Source organism: Pan troglodytes, chromosome 1 (assembly GCF_028858775.2).
Source record: "Pan troglodytes isolate AG18354 chromosome 1, NHGRI_mPanTro3-v2.0_pri, whole genome shotgun sequence".
Taxonomy (NCBI): domain Eukaryota; kingdom Metazoa; phylum Chordata; class Mammalia; order Primates; family Hominidae; genus Pan; species Pan troglodytes.
In genome coordinates this window covers 179776630-179794126 of record NC_072398.2, presented here as the reverse complement: position 1 = coordinate 179794126, position 17497 = coordinate 179776630, and the positions used below count along the sequence as shown (strand labels likewise).

The 17497-nt window shown below is 44.5% G+C and overlaps 1 protein-coding gene and 1 non-coding gene across 2 annotated transcripts in view; one reads left to right on the top strand and one right to left on the bottom strand.

The window, feature by feature from the left end:
- Positions 1–5067: 5067 nt before the first annotated feature.
- On the bottom strand, positions 5068–5171 carry LOC112207450 (small nucleolar RNA U13). The gene has a single exon (XR_002941888.1). It is a non-coding gene; the product is annotated as a small nucleolar RNA U13 (small nucleolar RNA).
- Positions 5172–10526: 5355 nt separating this feature from the next.
- RNF11 (ring finger protein 11) overlaps positions 10527–17497 on the top strand; it is a 36306-nt gene continuing 29335 nt past the window's right edge. The window contains 1 exon segment of the mRNA NM_001251948.1: positions 10527–10649. Within this exon segment, the coding sequence (NP_001238877.1) occupies positions 10527–10649 (123 nt within the window).

Sequence of the window (17497 nt, the reverse complement as noted above, 5' to 3'; positions counted from 1 at the left end):
TGAGGTCAGGAGTTTGAGACCAGCCTGGCCAACATGATGAAACCCCGTCTCTACTAAAAATACAAGGAATCCAAGGGAAGTTGATCTGATGTGGAAAGATATAATGCTACTGCTAGATCAGACACTAACCCCAAATGAGAGAAGTGCCACCATAACTGCAGCCTGAGAGTTTGGCGACCTCCAGTATCTCAGTCAGGTCAATGATAGGATGACAACAGAGGAAAAAGCAACTAAGTCAAAAAGCGAAAAGGGAGCTTACTAACTCAAAAATCTTAAAGTATGGGGCTATTCTGTTAGAAAAAGGTGATTTAACACTAACCACTGAAAATTCCCTTAACCCAGCAGATTTCCTAACAGGGGATTTAAATCTTAATTACCATACAAAGGTCCGACCACACCTAAGAGTAACTCCCTTCAGTACAGGACGGACTGATGGCTCCTCCCAAGTGATTGAGGAGAAAAAAACACAATGGGTATTCAGTAATTGATAGGGAAACTCTCGTAGAAGCAGAGTTAGAAAAATTGCCTAATAATTGGTCTGCTCAAACGTGCGGAGATGTTTGCACTCAGCCAAGCCTTAAAGTACTTACAGAATCAAAAATCTCTATCTCAATCCTGACTCAAAAGGTTACCTACAACGTCTCTGAAATGAATTTGCATAAGAACTGTTGTTTATGGGAATGCATCTTGATGGGGCAGCTGGGTTGTTATGAAATACTCAGGAACCCAGCCCAGCTCTAGGACTCACCCCTGAGCACAAAGGCAATGTTGGGCACGCTGGTAAAGGATCACTAGAATCCAGCAGCCTGGACCTTTCTTTGTGGTCAAGAAAGGCGGGAAAACAGGCGCAAGACTTCTACATCGGTAAGCGTAACTAATCCAATAAGCAGAGGTCCATGGGTTGTTATGCATCCTGGAAAGGAATAAGCATTAGGACCATAGAGGACGCTCTAGGACTAATGCTCATCAGAAAATGACTAGGGGTGCTGGCATCCCTATGTTCTTTTTTCAGATGGGAAACATTCCCCCCAAGGCAAAAACGCCCCTAAGATGTATTCTGGAGAGTTCAGCCCAGTCAGAGTGCGTGCACCTTTTTCTCTCTCAGACTTAAAGCAAATTAAAATAGACTTAGGTAAATTCTCAGATAACCTTGAGAATTAAGTTAGGACAATCCTTTGATCTGACATGGAGAGATATAATGTCACTGCTAGATCAGACACTAACCCCAAATGGGAGAAGTGCCGCCATAACTGCAGCCTGAGAGTTTGGCGATCTCTGGTGTCTCAGTCAGGTCAATGATAGGATGACAACGGAGGAAAAAGAACAATTCCCCACAGCCCAGCAGGCAGTTCCCAGTGTAGACACTCATTGAGACACAGAATCAGAACACAGAGATTGGTGCCGCAGACATTTGCTAACTTGTGTGCTAAAAGGACTAAGGAAAACTAGGAAGAAGCCTATAAATTATTCAATGATGTCCACTATAACACAGGGAAAGGAAGAAAATCCTACTGCCTTTCTGGAGAGACTAAGGGAGGCGTTGAGGAAACATACCTCTCTGTCACCTGACTCTATTGAAGGCCAACTAATCTTTTTTTTCTTTTCTTTTTTATTGATCATTCTTGGGTGTTTCTCGCAGAGGGGGATTTGGCAGGGTCACAGGACAATAGTGGAGGGAAGGTCAGCAGATAAACAAGTGAACAAAGTTCTCTGGTTTTCCTAGGCAGAGGACCCTGCGGCCTTCCGCAGTGTTTGTGTCCCTGGGTACTTGAGATTAAGGAGTGGTGATGACTCTTAACGAACATGCTGCCTTCAAGCATCTGTTTAACAAAGCACATCTTGCACCGCCCTTAATCCATTCAACCCTGAGTGGATACAGCACATGTTTCAGAGAGCACAGGGTTGGGGGTAAGGTCACAGATCAACAGGATCCCAAGGCAGAAGAATTTTTCTTAGTACAGAACAAAATGAAAAGTCTCCCATGTCTACCTCTTTCTACACAGACACAGCAACCATCCGATTTCTCAATCTTTTCCCCACCTTTCCCCCCTTTCTATTCCACAAAACCGCCATTGTCTTCATGGCCCGTTCTCAATGAGCTGTTGAGTACACCTCCCAGATGGGGTGGTGGCCGGGCAGAGGAGCTCCTCACTTCCCAGTAGGGGCGGCCGGGCAGAAGCGCCCCTCACCTCCCGGACGGGGCGGCTGGCCGGGCGGGGGGCTGACCCTCCCACCTCCCTCCCGGACGGGGCGAAGGCCAACTAATCTTAAAGGATAAGTTTATCCCTCAGTCAACTGCAGATATTAGAAAAAAAAAACTTCAAAAGTCTGCCTTAGGCCCGGAGCAAAACTTAGAAACCCTATTGAACTGGGCAACCTCGGTTTTTTATAATAGAGATCAGGAGGAGCAGGTGGAACGGGACAAACGGGATTAAAAAAAGGCCACCGCTTTAGTCATGGCCCTCAGGCAAGCAGACTTTGGAGGCTCTGGAAATGGGAAAAGCTGGGCAAATCGAATGCCTAATAGGGCTTGCTTCCAGTGTGGTCTACGAGGACACTTCAAAAAAGATTGTCCAGGTAGAAATAAGCCGCCCCCTCGTCCATGCCCGTTATGTCAAGGGAATCACTGGAAGGCCCACTGCCCCAGGGGACGAAGGTCCTCTGAGTCAGAAGCCACTAACCAGATGATCCAGCAGCAGGACTGAGGGTGCCCAGGGCAAGTGCCAGCCCATGCCATCACCCTCACAGAGCCCTGGGTATGCTTGACCATTGAGGGTCAGGAGGTTAACTGTCTCCTGGACACTGGCGGCCTTCTCAGTCTTACTCTCCTGTCCCAGACAACTGTCCTCCAGATCTGTCACTATCTGAGGGGTCCTAGGACAGCCAGTCACTAGATACTTCTCCCAGCCACTAAGTCGTGACTGGGGAATTTTACTCTTTTCATATGCCTTTCTAATTATGCCTGAAAGCCCCACTCCTTTGATAGGGAGAGACATCCTAGCAAAAGCAGGGGCTATCATACACTAGAATTAGGCGAAGGAAAAAGGGTAAATATATATACAGACTCTAAGTATGCTTACCTAGTCCTCCATGCCCACGCAGCAATATGGACAGAAAAGGAATTCCTAACTTCCGAGGGAGCACCTATCAAATATCCGGAAGCCATTAGGAGGTTATTATTGGCTGTACAGAAACCTAAGGAGGTGGCAGTCTTACACTGCTGGGGTCATCAGAAAGGAAAGGAAAGGAAAGGAAAGGGAAATAGAAGGGAACCGCCAAATGGATATTGAAGCCAAAAGAGCCACAAGGCGGGACCCTCCATTAGAAATGCTTATAGAAGGACCCCTAGTGTGGGGTAACCCCCTCCAGGAAACCAAGCCCCAGTACTCAGCAGAAGAAATAGAATGGGGAAACTCACGAGGACATAGTTTTCTCCCCTCAGGATGGCTAGCCACCAAAGAAGGAAAAATACGTTTGCCTGCAGCTAACCAATGGAAATTATTTAAAATCCTTCACCAAACCTTTCACTCTGGCATTGGTAGCACCCATCAGATGGCCAAATTATTATTTACTGGACCAGGCCTTTTCAAAACTATCAAGCAGATAGTCAGGGCCTGTGAAGTGTGCCAAAGAAATAATCCCCTACACTTCAGGCCATACATTTCAATCCCTGTATCTTTAACCTCCTTGTTAGGTTTGTCTCTTCCAGAATCGAAGCTGTAAACTACAAATGGTTCTTCAAATGGAGCCCCAGATGCAGTCCATGACTAAGATCTACTGGGGTCCCCTGGACTGGCCTGCTAGCCCATGCTCCGATGTTGATGACATCGAAGGCAACCCTCCAGAGGAAATCTCAACTGCACAACCCCTACTTCGCCCCAATTCAGCAGGAAGCAGTTAGAGTGATCGTCGGCCAACCTCCGCAACAGCACTTGGGTTTTCCTGTTGAGAGGGGGAACTGAAAGACAGGACTAGCTGGATTTCCTAGGCCAATTAATAATTCCTAAGCCCAGCTGGGAAAGGTGACTGCACTTACCTTTAAACATGGGGCTAGTAACTCAGCTCACACCCAACTAATCAGGTAGTAAAGAGGGCTCACTAAAATAAAAATTAGGCTAAAGCAGGAGGTAAAGAAATAGTCAAATCATATATTGCCTGAGAGCACAGAGGGAGGGACAATGATCCGGATATAAACCCAGGCATTCAAGCAGGGAGTGGCAACCCCCTTTGAGTCCCCTCCCATTATACGGGAGCTCTGTTTTCACTCTGTTAAATCTTGCAACTACAAAAATAATAATAATAATAAATAAATTATATTTTATAATTAAGTCACACTCTTTGGTCTAAGGACACTTCCCAAGGGCTCCTTTCCAAAACCAGGTTAGGAAGAAGATCACTGAATAGCTACTTCCTTACATGTGAATATACATTTATGCCAAAGGCATTCAAGATAAGCCTTCTCCCCTTCCCTTTATCTGTGAATAGCTGTGTGACATCAGGCAAGTTACTTAATCTCTTTAAAGCCATATTTGTATTTCTGTAAAAGATGACTGTCACTATACCTTCCAGGTCTCTTTATTTGTCCAGTTCTGTCTAATAAATGGCAGTTATGATTATACACACTAACAACTGTGGCTGGGTGAGGTAGCTCACGCCTGTAATCCCAGCACTTTGGGAGGCTGGGATTGCAGGTGTGAGTCACCATGCCTGGCTCTACACAAATTTTAAAAATTAGCCAGGTGTGGTGGTGCATGCCTGTGGTCCCAGCCACGTGGGAGGCAGATGCGGGAGGATAGCTTGAGCCCAGGAGTTCGATGTTGCAGTGAGCTATGATCTTTCCACTGCACTCCAGCCTGGGTGATGGAGGGAGACCCTGATTCTAAAAATAAATAAATAAGTAAATAAGAAAAAATGTGTTAAAATATTCATATACGATTAGCAGTAGGCATACATAATATAATACAATAATAGATGCCTTTTTTTTTTTATCATTGCCTATATTCCAACTGAATGAGATCAGAGACAGCCTCATGAAGAAAGTGGTATTTCAGGATAATTTTTTTTTCATGTCAGACCCATAATGTGCTGACGTTGCAACAAGGTTCCAGGGTGGCACATCTCACACATGCACGTGAATACCGAGTCATCATGCTTATGAATTACAAAAGAATCTGAGAATCTTAAAAGATGCTTGATTTCAACAGAAGGGAACAGCATGGCAAAAGTTAGAGGATAGAGGTGGAAAGGCATACTGAAAGTCAAGACTATGGAAAGCACTGTGATGTGGCTGGAATGTAGGATGCCAGGTTGGAATTGGAGTCACTTGGTTAAGTGTAGACAGTCAACGAAACAATTAATCAAGTCCTGTAACATTTGCTGATTTCCAAGGTATAAATACTCTCACCATGGGCAATTTCAAGCTACCAATCTGGCATCATTAAACACAGAATTAGGGAGAGATGTTCAGCGGCTTGTCATTATAAAGTATTTCTACCACAGAGATACACTAGAAGGAAATAACATCAATAACGCAGATAATAGTGAAATACAGTAAAGTAGTTAGAAAGCCACTCGTTTTGGGTATTTATTATGTTTGTTTTTAATATACCTTTTAACTGTAAGTTTATATAATTTAATTTTTAATAATGACTATGTTTAACAACAAGGTCACACAATTCCTGAAATTTTAACAATTGACTCATATGAGCTAGTATGAACCAACTCTAGCACATCTGTTTATATCTTACATCATTTGTAATATGGGGATATCAGTAGTGTCCATTTCATAGAGTTTTGAGGGTTGAATGAATTACCAGAGAGGGCAAATAAAACACATGCTGTCTAACAGAGAGTGTTTTATAAGAGTTTGCTATGATGGCTATTATTCAACTTGGGCCAAAGACAATGTTATTTTCACATCTGATTAGCTTGTGAGTATCCAAAAGAGCCATGCTGTGTTAGGCCCTAGTCACTCTGCAGATCATTTAATTAGCATTAAATGAACAGAAGTAAAGCATTTGGGACAGTGCCTGACACATAGGAAGCACTACATAAGTGATAGATACAATTTTATTCTGGTAGTTTTATTCATTATTATCAAGACCACATGGCCGGGCATGGTGGCTCATGCCTGAAATCCCTGAACTTTGGGAGGCCAAGGCAGGTGGATCATTTGAGGTCAGGAGTTCGAGACCAGCCTGACCAACATGGTGAAACACCATCTTGATTAAAAATACAAAAAGTTAACTGGGCATGGTGGCCCCCGGCTATAATTCCAGCTACTCAGGAGGCTGAGGCACGAGAATCACTTGAACCCAGGAGGTGGAGGTTGCAGTGAGCCAATTGTGCCACTGCACTGCAGCCTGTGTGATAGAGTGAGACTCCGTTTCAAAAAAACCAAAAACAAAACAAAACAAAATTCTATCTTTTTTTAAACTATGTTAAAATTGTAGCTGATATTTTACTCATCCACAAGAAAATAATGGTCAATAACCATTCATCTTTTCTAAAATATCATTTCCTCTGAGCTCAGGGGAATATGCAACAGTTATTCTCTCACCAGACACAGAGGTCTAAAGCTGTACCTTTGTGAGGTAGTGATATATATATGCTCATGGAAGCAAAAGTTAAAAATAAAAGTAGAACAAATATAAAGGTCTGAATGTAGCCCTGCTAACTGTTCACCCACTTGTCTCATCTACTTGAGTTTGAGCTATTTGAAGGCAGGGACCATGTCCAAGCCATTAATGGGCTTCAAATGCTCCTCCCATCTTCTGGCGAACAACTAGCCTTGTTTGTTTGTTTGTTTATTGAGACGGAGTCTCACTCTGTTATCCAGGCTGGAGTGCAATGGCGTGATCTCAGCTCACTGCAACCTCTGCCTCTCAGGTTCAAGCGATTCTCCTGCCTCAGCCTCCCGAGGAGCTGGGATTACAGGTGCATGCCACCATGCCGGGCTAATTTTTGTATTTTTAGTAGAGATGGGGTTTCGCCACATTGGCCAGGCTGGTTTTGAACTCCTGACCTCGTGATCCACCCGCCTTGGCCTCCCAAAGTGCTGAGATTACAGGCGTAAGCCACTGCACCCAGCCCAAGCTAGTTTTAAACTTAACAATATAACTTATTTTCACAAGGCACTATAGAACTTTTCAAGGGCTTGTGTCAGTGTTATCCACCTGTGGAAAAAAAGTATGAAAAACAAAACTTAAAAAAATAAATCTGGCCTGGCGAGCTGGCTCACGCCTGTAATCCCAGCACTTTGTGAGGCCAAGGTGGGTGGATCACCTGAGGTCAGGAGTTCGAGACCAGCCTGGCCAACATAGTGAAACCCCGTCTTTACTAAAAATACAAAAAATTAGTTGGGCGTGGTGGTGTGCGCCTGTAATCCCAGCTATTCAGGAGGCTGAGGCAGGAGAATTGCTTGAACCGGGGAAGTAGAGGTTGCGGTAAGCCAAGATCGCACCATTGCACTCTAGCCTGGGCAACACAAGCGAAACTCTGTCTCAAAAAATAAAAATTAAAAAAAATTAAAACTGACTAAATAAATCTATGTCTGGCCAGGCATACAGTGGCTCACACCTGTAATTCCAGCACTTTGGGAGGCTGAGGCGGGAGGATCGCTTGCGCCCAGGAGTTCGAGACCAGCTTGGGCAACATGGCAAGACTTCGTCTCTACCAAAAACAAAAACAAATGCAAGGCATGGTGGTGTGCACCTGTAGTTCTAGTTACTGGAGAGGCCTGAAGCAGGAGGATCACCTGAGCCCAGGAGGTTGAAGCTGCAGTGAGCCTCGATCAAGCCAGCCTGGGTGACAGAGTGAGACCCTGTCTCCAAAACAAACAAACAATGTCTACAAATTCTAGCACTGTGTAAATATTATGTCAAATAATTTTATAAATTATTATTAATAAAAATTTCTTTAGGTTTGACAATAATTTGTGGGGTAAATTTTCTCACTTTGTAAAAATTCCAGGGTACCTCTGATTTCTGGTAAATTTAGCCAATCATAAATTAAATGAGTTCTTGGAAGCTCAACAATTCCAAAACCAAAATTGTGAGTCAGTTTGTTCTTTCTTTCCTTTCCTTCTTTCTTTCTTTCTTTCTCTTTTCTCTTTCTCTTTCTCTCCCTTCCTTCTTTCCTTCTTTCCTGCCTCCCTTCTCTCTCTCTCTCTCTCTTTCTCCTTCCTTTTTTTTTTGAGACTGAGTCTTACTCACTCCCTCGCCCAGGCTAGAGTGCAGTGGCACAATCTGGGCTCACTGCGCTGCAACTTCCACCTCCCAGGTTCAAGCGGTTTTCCTGCCTCACCCTCCCGAGTAGCTGGGACTACAGGCGTGCACCAGCACACCTGGCTAGTTTTTGTATTTTTAGTAGAGATGGGGTTTCACCATGTTGGCCAGGCTGCTCTCGAATCCCTGACCTCAAGTGATCCACCCACCTCGACCTCCCAAATTGCTGGGATTACAGACGTAAGCCACCACGCCTGGCCCAAAATTATGAGTCTTTTCAAAAATTTTATATCAAAAAGGTGATATTTAATGTGGAATTTGAGTGCATTTAAATAAGATAGTGACTTCGTAGAATAGGGACTGCAGAGTAAGAGTGTTCAGACCCATTCGAGTTTAATATAGCCCTACCTCTAAGAATCCTTTCTGTTCCTCACTCAAATGAACTAATTGCTGTCTTCCAGTTCCTCTAAAAACCTTGGGGTCCGTGGCAGAGTGTGGGCTTAGGACTCATCTGATTACTTGTCTTCCCAGGTGGTCTCTGGGCTCTATCAGGAACAAGCCAGGTATGATCATCCTTTTCCCCAGTCCTTAGCATGGGGTCTGGTATACACACGCACACACAACTTCAGTAAATGGTGAATGAAACGAAGGGCAGTCAAGATCCACCTGTTGAATGAACGTCTATCAGGAGCACTGTCATCCTTCTTGCTTCCTTCTTTTGCATATGTTGTTTGAGCTGCTCATTCAACCAAGGAGAGAGCATACTCTACCTTGGGCAGTGTGCCAGCCTTGCACAGAGGGACAGATGATTCAGCTTGATCAGGCTGTGACAGAGAAAAGCTCAGGGTCTGAGAGCACACATGAAGCGACTAACCCAGACTGGAGGGTCAGGAGAGTCTCCCCAGGGGAAATGAAGTTGCATCCAGAAGGATTCCTGAGAATAATGATTAGCCTGATAAGAAGCAGAAAGGTTGGGAGTGGAGGGAAGTGGGTTTCTGTGAGAGAAACAATATGGAAAAAGGCCCCAGGCAGAGGCAATAGTATTCCAGATAACGAAAAGCATTTTAGAGAGTCTAGTTTAGAATTTGTGAAGGAGGTGACAATGCTGCTAATGAGATTGAAAGGAGTCAGATTTGTAAACCATTTAAGGATTGTCTTAAGGACAGCCTTGAGGAGACATTGAAGGTTTTAACAGGAGAATGACATGATCCGATTTAAATTTTAAAAAGATAACTCTGTCAACTGTGCCAACAGTGAATTGGATGTGGGCAATGATGAACTCAGGAACAGCTGAGTCTATTGCAGAAGCCAAGGTGAGAGATGATGGTGGCTTGGACTTTGGTGCTGGGACTGGAAAGAAATGAACAATCTGATATACAACTGGAAGAATAATCTCTCTGGCTGTGATGTGGAAGGATAAGGACGTGATTGGACAGGCAGGGATGGTTCAGTAACGAGCTAGGACTTTATTGTGAAGGGATAAAGGGGAAGCCTTTTAACATTTTAATCATGGGACTGATCCATTCCGATATGGGTTTATATAAATAGACCGCTTGGCGGAGGGTGGTGAGAAGACTGTCAGGCAGTGCACAGGTAAGAACTGAGCCCTAGACGGGGCAGGAGCAATGAATGTGGGGAGGCGCGGGAGACGGGAGATTGGTTTCGGAGCCAGGTACGGAGCCAAGCAGTCAGAGAGAAGCAAAAATTGACACAGCACCGGGAACAGCTGCTAGTGGAGAGGGGGATGGGCGCCGCCGGAGCCGCCCTCGCCTCCTGGCGCCGGGGGCGGGACCAGAGCACGCAGGCGCGATGACGCAGTGCCCGAGCCGGCCTCGTTCTGGCTGCCGCCGTCTCGCTGAGGCGGAGTAGGATGAGGCCCGCGGCCGTGGCTCCGGCGTCGGCGGGGGCAGCAGCAGCTGAGGCAGCAGCTGAGGCAGCCGCGACGGCCGCGCCCCCCCCAGCTGACCTGGATTAGGCCCAGCAGCTCCGTGGCCGCCGCCGCCCCGCGGGGGGGCGGGGTGGGGAAGTGCTTCGTCTCCCCGCCCCCCCCCCCCCCATCGCTGCCTCGCAGGAGGCGAACGCCGCGACCCCAGCGGAGCCCGCGGCCCAGCCTTGATCCCCCAACCCCGGGGGCTGGCATGAGCGGCCCCTCGGCGGCACCGTGGGGCGGTGGAGTCGCCTCCGCCTGATCCCCGGCCTGCCGCCCGACCCCACCTCGCCAACCGAGGCGGACCGCGGAGTGTGCGAACGACCCCACTGCTGCTTTCTCCTCCCCCAGATCACGCACCCCAGCTCCGGAAGATGGGGAACTGCCTCAAATCCCCCACCTCGGATGACATCTCCCTGCTTCACGAGTCTCAGTCCGACCGGGCTAGCTTTGGCGAGGGGACGGAGCCGGATCAGGAGCCGCCGCCGCCATATCAGGTAGGGGAGGGTGTGTGTTGGGAGCGAGTAGAGGCAGCTCTGGCGGAGACTGAGGGGGCTCCGGCGCCGTCTCTGCCCCTGGCTTCGGCAAGGCCTGGCCTGGGCGGCATTGACCCCTTAGGGCTGGATCTGAGGGCATTTGCACTCTGATCTCAGAGTAAGGTTGATTCTTCGCCTGCCCTCGGGCACCGTGTGGGGATGATACCCTCTGCCCTTGAGTTCTGGGATCAGAGTATGTGATCACATCCCCTTGGCCAGTGTCTGGTGGTTCGCTTGTGGAGTTTGGGAGTGACATTTTCCTGTCTTTATGTCTGAATCGTATGATTTCCTCATCGCACCGCCAACTGGATTATGGGTTCTGGATAGGTGGTTGCCAAGCACCACCCCCCCCCGCCCCATTTATGTTTTCATGTGTGGTCGTTCTCTTACCCACCTCCCTCGTCTTTTTGTTAATTGGATCTGGCAGGTTTTCCCTCTGCTTGGGAGACGGATCTCCAAGTGGTGATTTTAACCCTAGCGACATCGAGTTACTTGTGTGTGTATATATATATACATATATATATAAATTTTAATCCCTCCTCCTTTTGCTCCACCCATATGACACACCTTTTAAACGTGCTGACTTAAGAAAACTTGATTAGCTTGAACTTTGGAAACCTTTAAACCTGGCTTGGGAAATTCCTTCGGTTACTCGTGTTCTCCCTTTGTATCAAAGACTCTCCTAAATATGTTGTACTGCTTTTTGTACAATAATCAGTAGTCCCAGATGTGTTGCAGAATTCGAGTGAAGACCTCTTAAACTCAAAATAGGTATGTGGATGTTATAATCCACAATAGATGTGTGAAAACCTTTCCTGTACTTTTTCCATTTTAGATGATATTGAATATACCCTTTTCCAGAGGGCTTCAATAGTAGTAGTGCTTAATTTCTTCCTGAAGAGTTTAGTTTTCTGACTGGGTAGGCTCCTTTGTTGTTTCATGTGATGACATCATTATCTAGTGTTTTCTTTTCTCATTCCTGTGTAAACCAATGTCTCATCACACCAGAAAAACCTGATCATATATATGCTCGTTTTCTGAATAAAATTCTTCTGGGGCATTTCATATATACCAGTAAGGTCCAGTCTTGATTGTGGTATACAGAAGCCTCCATGACTTCTCTTTCTTACGTTCTATATTCCAGGCCTACCAAATACACCAGGCTGTTCACAGCTTTGTTTTGCTCCAGTTCCTCTCTGCTTGGAGCCCTTCGCCCGGGTCAGCCAGGTGGACATCTAATCCTCTTTGAGAACTCAGCTTTCATGTCTGAAGTCCCAGCATTCCCTTCCTTCCCAGCCCGAATCCCTTGTGTCCCCACTGAAACCTCTACACTTCCATAAGCAATATCTATAACACTTTAGTGTTGTATCTTTGTTAGATGTGTGTCTCATCCTTGTAATCGCCTCCTTCAGTGCAAGCTGCGTGAAGGTAGAGAATCTGTGTTTCCGGTTTGCTGTTGTATCCCTCGCATCTGCCTCAGTAGGGACTCAGTAACTGGGAGATAAATTACGAGTAAAAGCCCTTGAGAACAGGGACTCTACCCTCGCTCAGTTTCTGGCACATAAGCACCTAAATGCTGAATTAATTAATGAAGTTGAATTTAGTATTTTCTGTATTTACACAAATATTTTTTCCAAAGTAAGTTGTCACAGGGTAGTCTCTTAAAGATCAAAGCTGAATCTGGGTGTCTTTACAAGTACCTTTGAGTGAAGCAAGCAAGCTATGTTTATCCTTCACTGTCTTTCCCTCCTATATTTACTATACAACAAAAGTGCTTATTTAACTTTTTTTTTTTTTTTTTTATGAGACGGAGTCTCGCTCTGTCACCCCGGCTGGAGTGCAGTGGCACAATCTCACTGCTCACTGCAACCTCCACCTCCCGGGTTCTAGCGATTCTCCTGCCTCAGCCTCCTGAGTAGCTGGGATTACGGGCGCGTGCCACCACACCTAGCTAATTTTTGTATTTTTAGTAAAGACGGGGTTTCACCATGTTGGTCAGGCTGGTCTTGAACTCCTGACCTCAAGCAGTCCACCCACCTCAGTCTCCCAAAGTGCTAGGATTACAGGCGTGAGCCACCGCATCTGGCCTGAAGTTTTTATTTTAAAATCTCTTATGCTCCCTACCCTCACCCCCTTCTATTTTTAAAAAAATAGAGACAGGGACTCCTATGTTGCCTAGGCTGGTCTTGAACTCCTGGCCTCAAGCAAATTCTCCTGCCTCCTATCCCCTTTCTTAATTGAATATCTTTGACTTGTTCTCTTTCTCCTATCCTTATGATAATTGTACTATTAAAGGTACTAGAATTTATGGAAACTGTGTTTGCCTTTTCCAGAAGAACTAGATGATGATGAGGGATGAGGGGTTTTTGGTGTCATGAAGGAACTTTTTTTGGAAATGTTATATTTTTGACAGTGGGAGTTTTTTATGGTTGCAGTTTCCTGAAGTGAATGACGCAGACTAATGTACAAATTCAGTATCAATTGGAAGAAAATTACTTTAAAACATGGGAGCATAAAAAGAAACTTTTGGAGAAAAAGTATTGTCCCCCACCCCCAAAGAAATAAGATCTGTCTTAGGAATGGTTATTTTAGATCATGTGAGAAACAGCAATCCAAGGTTATTTATTCATTTATTTGAGTTGAGAATCTCCCTCTGTCATCCAGGTTAGAGTGGATTGCTCACTTGGCAGCCTCAAACTCCTGGCTTCAGGTGATCCTCCTCCCTCAGCCTCCCAAAGACTGGGATTACAGGCGTTAGCTAGCTCACACAGCAGATTTATAGTATTCTCAGTTGATAAAAGTAACTTTTTCAACAAATTATATGTAATTAACAGTGAATAGCTGATTGTAAAGGAACATGTTCTCTTGAGGTGAGTAGTTAAAAGATGTCATTGTTTGCTGCTTTATATGTACAATGTACATATAATGACAAGAGCCAGTTACAGTTATTTCCTATTAACATCTGACAAATTTGTTTTTATTTATTTTTGCCTTAAAGTAAATCCCTGCACCATTATGATCCAAGTTTGTAGGAAGTGCATATTTCTTTCTATGGTTTCTTTTGTAGCCTCCTAACAGTTCTCCCTGCTTTCACCCTTGTCCTCGCTAAGGCCTGTCCTCAATACAACAGCCACAGTTATTTTGGTAAAACTGAGCATGACAGTCTCCCCAACCCTCTGTGTGGATCCTTGTTTCATTCAAAGTAAAAATCAGATTCCTTACAGTGTCGCATAAACCCTACATAATCTGTACCCCTTGTTTCCACGCATGTCCCTTGACACCTACAGCTAACCCCTTTGTTGGCTTCCCTCCAGCTTCCCTGTCCTCATTGCTATTCTAGGACCTTTGTCCTCCTTATTCTGGAATACTCTTCCCCAGATTTCATGGCTGACTGACTCCCTTACCTCCTTCAAGTCTTTTCTCACTGCCACCTTAAACCTTCTCTGACCACCCTGTTTGAAAGTGCAACCTGCCCTAATACCCTGGAAGTCCCTCTCACCCTGTTGTTCCCCCCCCCCCATACCATTTATTACATTCCAACACGTGTTAGAAAGTTGCGTTGTCTATTACCTGTCTTCTCCCACTAGGTAGAAAGGAGGAAAGGGGATTTTTTTTTTAATTGGTGTTTCCTAAGTACTTATAACAGTGCCTGGCACATGTTAGGCATTCAGTAATTTGGTTGAACGAGTGAATAGATTTCTTTTAAATGAACTAATGTATTTGAGGCAGGTACAGTTGCACTGCTTACAAGAACTCTGCATATTCCTAGTGCCATTTTTGCTTCTATATTGTAGATCAGGTTTTTTTTTTGTTTGTTTTTTTGTTTTGTGACTGGGCCTCCCTGTGTTACCCAGGCTGGTCTCTCTCTGTATATATATGTTTGGGTTTTTTTGTTTTCTCTTTTTTGAGACCAAGTCTCGCCTTGTTGCCCAGCTAGAGTGCAGTGGTGTCATCTTGGCTCTGCCTCCTGGGTTCAAGCGATTCTCCTGCCTCAGCCTCTGGAGTAGTTGGTACTACAGGCATGCGCCACCAAGGCCAACTAATTTTTGTACTTTTGGTAGAGATGGAGTTTTGCCATGTTGACCAGGCTGGTCTCAAACTCCTGACTTCAGGTGATCTGCCCACCTTGGCCTTCCAGAGTGCTGGGATTACAGGCGTAAGCCCCCGAGCCTGCCCTTTATATTTTTTAAATTTAAAAAATAGAGACAGGGTCTCATTATGTTGCTAGTCTCAAACTCCTGGGCTCAAGGGATACTCCTGCCTCAGCCTCTTGAGTAGCTAGGGTTACAGGTGCACTTCTACTCTGCCTGGCTCAGGTTTTAAAAAAATTTATTTCCTTTAGAGATGAGGTCTTGCTGTGTTGCCCAGGCTGGAGGGCAGTAGCTATTCACAGGTGCAATTATAGTGCATTGCAGCCTCCACCTCCTGGTCTCAAAGGATCTTGTGGCTTCAGCCTCCTGAGTAGCTGGGACTACAGGGGTACACCACCGTGTCTAGCTGTTGTAGATCAGTTTTAAGGAATCCTAAAAAGTCAAATTCCAGTAATATTAAATACAGCAATTGGTTTAAACTAACATGTTAAGTGATTTAGGGGTTTTTACCGTGTATATATATCACCGCAAGATATTTATGTAATGGGAAAGTACTTGGGGGAGAAAAAGAAAGTACTTGAATCCCTATTCTTGAAGTATTGGATGCAAAGAGATTTAGGGTGTTTGTCAAATTAGAAAGTAGAAACAAATTTGTCGCACACTCTACCCAACTCCCTTATTCCTAAATGTTTAAAAATAATACAGAGGAAATCTGCCCAGCGAAGGCAATCTTGGAAGGACAGTGAGTGGGAGGATAAGCCAGGAAAGGCTGAAGAAGGGAGGTCCATGAGAGGGGGAGGCCAGGTAGGCAGCCCATCCCTGAAAGGCATATGTAAAACAGCTTGAGGTACCCCGTGTCACTGTCAAGAGCTTTGTTATGTGCTAAATTGAGGGAGGCACTTTGTTAAAAGAGTGTAATATTCATTGAACAACAAACCATGTTACATTTTCTAATCTGAATATATAAAAATAAGGATAGGTGTCTCTCAATTTTGCAGTAGTTATATAGTTTGAGATTTGCCAGTCTTCTTCCCCGACCTATACTTTTTGATTAATACATTTGAAATTTTAAAATCCTGAGAAAATAAGTTTGTATAGCATTGAATGCAAGTATAGCTCTGCTTTTAGAGTCAGATTGTCCTGTGTTCAAATTCTGGCTCTGCCGCTTACATGTAAAATATGAAAAAGGAAAGAATTTATCAGATTGTTTTGGGGAGCTTTTTTGACAAATAAGAAAATGTAACATTTTGGATATTTCAAATTGTGTCTGCATAAAGCTTTCTTCAAGATACCTTTTTTTTTTTTTTGGCTGGGTACAGTGGCTCACATCTGTCATCCCAGCACTTAGGTGGCAGAGGCAGGAGGATCACTTGACCCCAGGAATTCGAGACCAGCCTGGGCAACAAAGTGAGACCCCCATCTCTATTAAAATACCAAACAAAAACAAAAAACAAACGAAACCAAAAACCCTCTTTTTTTGTTAAAAGGATTGGTTTATCCTGTAGAATGCACTAAAAATAACCCCCTTCCTTATAAAAAATCTAGAATGTACTGCTTATTTTTAAGCATGCAATGCTATAATGTTTTGTGGGGGATGGGCTTATTTTTTTAGAGATGGAGTCTCACTTTGCCCAGGCTAGTTTCGAACTCCTGGGCTCAAGTGATCCTCCCACCATGTCTCCCAGTGTTGGGATTACGGATGTGAGTCACTGTGCCCTGCCTGTAATGGTATATTAATGCCTCATTTTCCTGATAACTTACGAAGTTAAATTTAGATAATTAAAGGGTTGTGTTTTTTTATTAGCATTTTGTTTACCATTTGGGTGGAAAATATCTCCAAATTTATTTCACGTATCTTGGCCTTATTATACAATTATTCAGCTTTTAACAATTTACCTTTTTGAAGTTTTATCCCTCCCCTTCTTTATGTTCAAGAAGTTCAACCTTCTTATTGAGGGGCAGATCAACTAACTCCACCTTTGTTAATAAAGCCTCCACTGGCCATTTTTTTCCTGTCTCTGCTGATTTGTCATGTACAGTTTTTTTGTGTTTGTAACATTTATTTGGAAATCATATATTGCCTTATTAGCTTTTGTTGCTTTAACAGTTGTTTCTCCACATCACAGTTTCCTCAAGAATGAGAATGATACATTAAACTTGTAAGATATCTTAGTGGAGTAGAATGTTACCTTCCATATTATAGACACCCAGTGAATATTTGATGATAGACTAAATTAGAACTGTGACTTCTTACCTTGTAAGGTCACCATCATAATTGAGGTCCTCATCAGTTCTTACAGCAACATAATTGATGTCTCCTCCTCATTCGTTTCATACCATGTTGCCAGATAAATTTCATCCCTGATCAGATCACTTGCCTCATAATCCTTAATGATTGTTATTATTATTATTATTATTTTTTGAAACAGAGTCTTCACTCTGTTGCCCAGGCTGGAGTGCAGTGGTGCCACCTCAGCTCACTGCAGCCTCCGCCTCCCGGGTCCAAGCAATTCTCCTGCCTCAGCCTCCCGAGTAGCTGGGATTACAGGCATGCGCCACCACACCCAGCTAATTTTTGTATTTTTAATAGAGATGGGGTTTCACCATATTGCTCAGGCTGGTGTGCAACTCCTAACCTCAGGTAATCCACTCACCTTGGCCTCCGTAAGAGCTGGGATTACAGGCGTGAGCCACCACGCCCGGCCCTTAATGATTCTT